The 4092-nt window shown below is 41.1% G+C and overlaps 1 protein-coding gene across 1 annotated transcript in view; it reads left to right on the top strand.

The window, feature by feature from the left end:
• The first annotated feature begins 297 nt into the window (after nt 1-297).
• The window catches only part of LOC107104592 (TRPM8 channel-associated factor homolog), a 14620-nt gene continuing 10825 nt past the window's right edge, over nt 298-4092 (top strand). Inside the window, exons 1-4 of the mRNA XM_015404624.1 lie at nt 298-1034; nt 1119-1338; nt 1536-1821; nt 2713-3008. Of these exons, the coding sequence (XP_015260110.1) occupies nt 391-1034; nt 1119-1338; nt 1536-1821; nt 2713-3008 (1446 nt within the window). The 5' untranslated portion in view covers nt 298-390. The remainder of the gene's footprint in view (nt 1035-1118; nt 1339-1535; nt 1822-2712; nt 3009-4092) is intronic.

Genomic DNA, 4092 nt, shown 5'->3' with positions numbered 1-4092 from the left:
TAAAAAAAACATTGACTGAAAAAGCTCTGAAGTCAGGCCGCTGGGCCTGACCTAAGATTCTGTTGGCTCAATTAAATGAGTAGAAAGGAAAACAAGTATTGAAGTTATAAGTGAGCTCTGTCTCTGCCAGGCATGGGACATGTCCACGCCAGTCCTTCCGAAAGTTACGCCTGTGCCCTGACTGGTTGATACAAGTGACCAATTTTAAACAAACTTATTAAAACAGACCACTTTTCAGTCGTTGAAGTCTAAAATAAAAACATCAAATACCACGTGTCTTATTCCTCCATCTTGTCTTTGTATTTTGTTTTGCAGGTGGAAACCCTGACAGCAGCTATTTTTACACATTGACTTATTCATCCCAAGTGCTGAGCCATAATTAATTCCATCATGTCCACCCAATCAGCTCAGTCTTATCCTCAGGATGCCTACAAGGCTCTGCTCAAAGGCATCCAGGAGTTGGACCTTCAGCACTCCAGTGTTCCTTGTAACCTGGTGCTGACAGGAGATGCCTTTCCTTTAGTGATAAACAGCCATGGTCATATCCTCCTGGCTGCCTCTGTGTATGGGGGAGGAAGAATTGTGGTTCTGAGCCATGAGACCTACCTGACCCTCTGTCCTGCTCTGGTAGAAAATGCTCTGACCTGGCTGGGAGGAGAGAAGTCTACAAACCTGTCTTTGGGGGTGCAGAAAAAAATGAAGGCTGTTGCTGATAACCTCAGCAGTTCCAGCTACAAAGTCAGTCTCGTTGAGGAATTTAGTAAAGATCTTGGAGTCGATGTGTACATAACAGATGCCTATGAAGTGGGTACAAAAGCAGGAGACCTGGTAACCTTCATGAAAGCAGGTGGAGGGATTCTGATCGGTGGGCAAGCTTTGTCGTGGGCTTCACAGAACCCCAAAGAAAACCTCATCCTTCAGTTTCCGGGGAATAAAGTAACAGCAGTTGCAGGAATCTACTTTTCTGCTCAGTCTGGAGGAGCAGAAAAAATGCCCATTTACGCTGAGATCCCAACCTCCTGGAAAGCTGTACAGTAAGTGTAAACTAATTTAATTTGTTTTTTTCTGTATCTATATATGATGCTTATGGTGAGCTTGACTGTCTTCTTGCTACACAGAAGTAGGATGGATTTCAAAGAAGACCTGGAGTTTTTGCTACAAGGAATTTCCAATTTTAGCATCCGGCCAAGAAATTTATTTCCCTGTGCGGCTTTGGTCCATGGTCCTCTCTCCTTTTCCATCTGTGCCACTGATGATGGAGAGACGTTCCTGGCAGGATCCTACTATGGACGGGGACGGATCATTTTAGTGACGCATCAAATATTTCTGGAGAGAGAGGTGCAGTAAAGAGAACATCAAACTTGCTTTTCACTCTATACTACATTCAGGCATTCATCCATTCACACACATATTCTCACACTAAAGCTAAGTATTCGCAGTATAATGTATAGATACAAATTCCACTGATCAATTATCTAATCAGGCCTCAAATATCTTTGTATATCTTCCTTAACATAACTTCTGTTTTCTAATAGAATATGGCATCATTCTGGAAGAATGCTTATGATTGGTTGGACCAAGGCAGAAAAGGAGTCGTTGGATTTGAGCCGGGAGTTAAACCTTTACCCAATTTAGGGTTGACATGTAAAACTACACAGTTAAACCAGGACCTGAGCGTGTTTGTGTGCACAGCATACACTGGAACTGAAGCCCAGATGATCCAAAACTTTGTGGTGGAAGGAGGAGGCCTGGTTATTGGTGGAGAGGCCGCGGATTGGGCATCAAAGAACACCGGACAAAACCCAATGCAAGACTTCTCAGGTATTAAACCACAATTACATATTTTTAAATCCAAGCTTAGATATAAGATTTATGAATTAACAAAGGGAAAAAGATGCAAAGGTGGGTAGAGTTCCCCACATTTGTATTAAGGTAAGAGAAACATTATCTTAAAAGCAAGATGAATTGTTGAAAGGTTTGTAAATTCACAAAAAATACATCTTGCCAGAAGCCAATTGATACATAAGTCTTAAATACAGAAATATTTTTAACCAATAAAATGCAGTGATGTGTAATATCGACCACAAGTGATTGGTTGAAGCAAAACAAACATGGCTGTGCCGGTGGTATTATGTATAGACTCCACTATTCAGACTGCTTTAGCTGAAATAGCCTCTATTTCTTTTTTGAAAAATCAATGAGCAAAAGGATGCAATTTGTGCCTTTGTGGATAGGTGTGCAGGTTCTCCCCATTTGGCAAGAGTTTAATTTTATCAGTTAACTCTGTTAGTTATGAAACAAATCAAGAATATAATAGGTACTGTTTGCTGTGATTGGCTTAATGCTCAATATGTGAGACAGATGCCACTTTAACCAATTTCACCAATCACCTCGAAGAATTGCACGTAATATCTGCCCATTTTTCAAAAACTTTCCAAAGCAGCCTTTCCAGATGGATACAAATTGTTCTGCACATACCAATCTGCTTTTAGCCAGTTTAAGAGTAACACTACCTTATCCTATTTTTACTGAAGTAAGTTAAAAAGTAGCCAATCAAGAAATGACTCAAGGAGAAGCAAAAGCTATGTGTTAAAAAGTCTTCTCAAGTTCTGGAAAAAAAAGGTTGTTTTTTTTTTGTATGTGTAAGTTCTGTTATTTTAACTACTTTATTAAAAATAATTAGTTAATTTTGTGGAACATTAATTGTTTCAGGAAACAAGATCTTGAACAAAATGGGCCTGAGCTTGCTGAGAAAAACTGTGCAGAAAGGGGAATACAAAGCTCCTGATCCAAGCCAGGTCAAGGAATTTCACATCCGTGATCTACTCCATCGTTTTGCTGGTCATGTTCTAGAAGGCAGAGAACTCAACAAGGAAGACGAAGAGCACCTTGAGAAGCTGGGAAAAGATTTGGCCTCGTTCTTAAACATGAAAGCTTATGATCGCTTCTCTTACATAGAGATTCTTTCCGTTTTGATTGACATCTTAAAAAAAGGGGAGATATCACAGGTGGGTGACATGAATTTCCTTTTGTTTATGTTGTATTGATAACTTTTTGCAATGGTTATCAACTACATTTAAATATAGGATTGTCATGATTTATCTAAAGATCTGACCCACAAGCAGAAAGCCAAAAAGAGAGACCAGGGAAAGGTTTAACAGGTTTATTGTAAGTTGGTAGAGAGGAGTCCAGTGCTGCTCTGAACACTGGTGAACCGGGACCGAAAAGTGAAAGCGAAGATTCTGCGGTTAGTTCAGGCTCAGTGGGAAATTTGAGTCTTTGATTTGAAGAAGGAATACAGGCAACAGTACTCACGTTTCCAGAAAAAAAGGTGTCTTTTGTTGAATCCAGTTGGTGTGGGTTTTTCCAGTAATAGACTTGTTTGTTGGATGGCAGACAGGGCTTGACCAGGTTGAGGTGATTCCTTGACGAACGGAGGAGTTGACTGCCACTTAGATTTCCTGCGGTACTTGAACGGTTTCTTGTGGAGATGAATCCCCTGCTTAGAGAGAAGCCCAAACAATCCTTGGGGAAAAGTTGATCCAAACCACCAGTTTGAATCCTCAGCTCAGTTAGATGCTCAGAGAATCCTCCCAAGGGGGAGAAGGTCCAAAACATCCAGTTTGCAGGAGGACTTCGTGCCGAAAGGCAAAGACAAAAACAACAAGGTTAAAACTCAGGTGACAAAAACTCAGTTTGACTCAGCAAAACTCAGCTTGGATAGAGTACTCAACACTGGCAAACACTCTGGCCTCGAGGTGGTGGCAGTCAGCAGCTGAAGAGTCCTCCGGTAATGGGGCAACCATCCGCAGGTGTGTGAGGAAGCCAACGAGAACCAGGCGCCACCTGGTGGTGGAGGGAAAACAAACAAAAGCACAACCCACACAAACTGGATTCCTAACAAAGATGTTATCCTTTATTTCAATAAACTGACGAAAATGATTCATGTTTTTTTAAACAACTACCTTATTTTCACGACCATAAGGCGCAACGTACCAAAAGGTGCAGTCTCAGTTATGCGTGCCATTCCTGTATTTAACACACACATAAGGCGCACCGGACTATAGGGCGCGTTTTTTATATACAGGTACA

The sequence above is a fragment of the Cyprinodon variegatus genome, unplaced genomic scaffold (genome assembly GCF_000732505.1).
Source record: "Cyprinodon variegatus isolate N-32 unplaced genomic scaffold, C_variegatus-1.0 Scaffold1813, whole genome shotgun sequence".
Classification (NCBI taxonomy): domain Eukaryota; kingdom Metazoa; phylum Chordata; class Actinopteri; order Cyprinodontiformes; family Cyprinodontidae; genus Cyprinodon; species Cyprinodon variegatus.
This window is presented reverse-complemented; position numbering and strand designations above follow the sequence as displayed.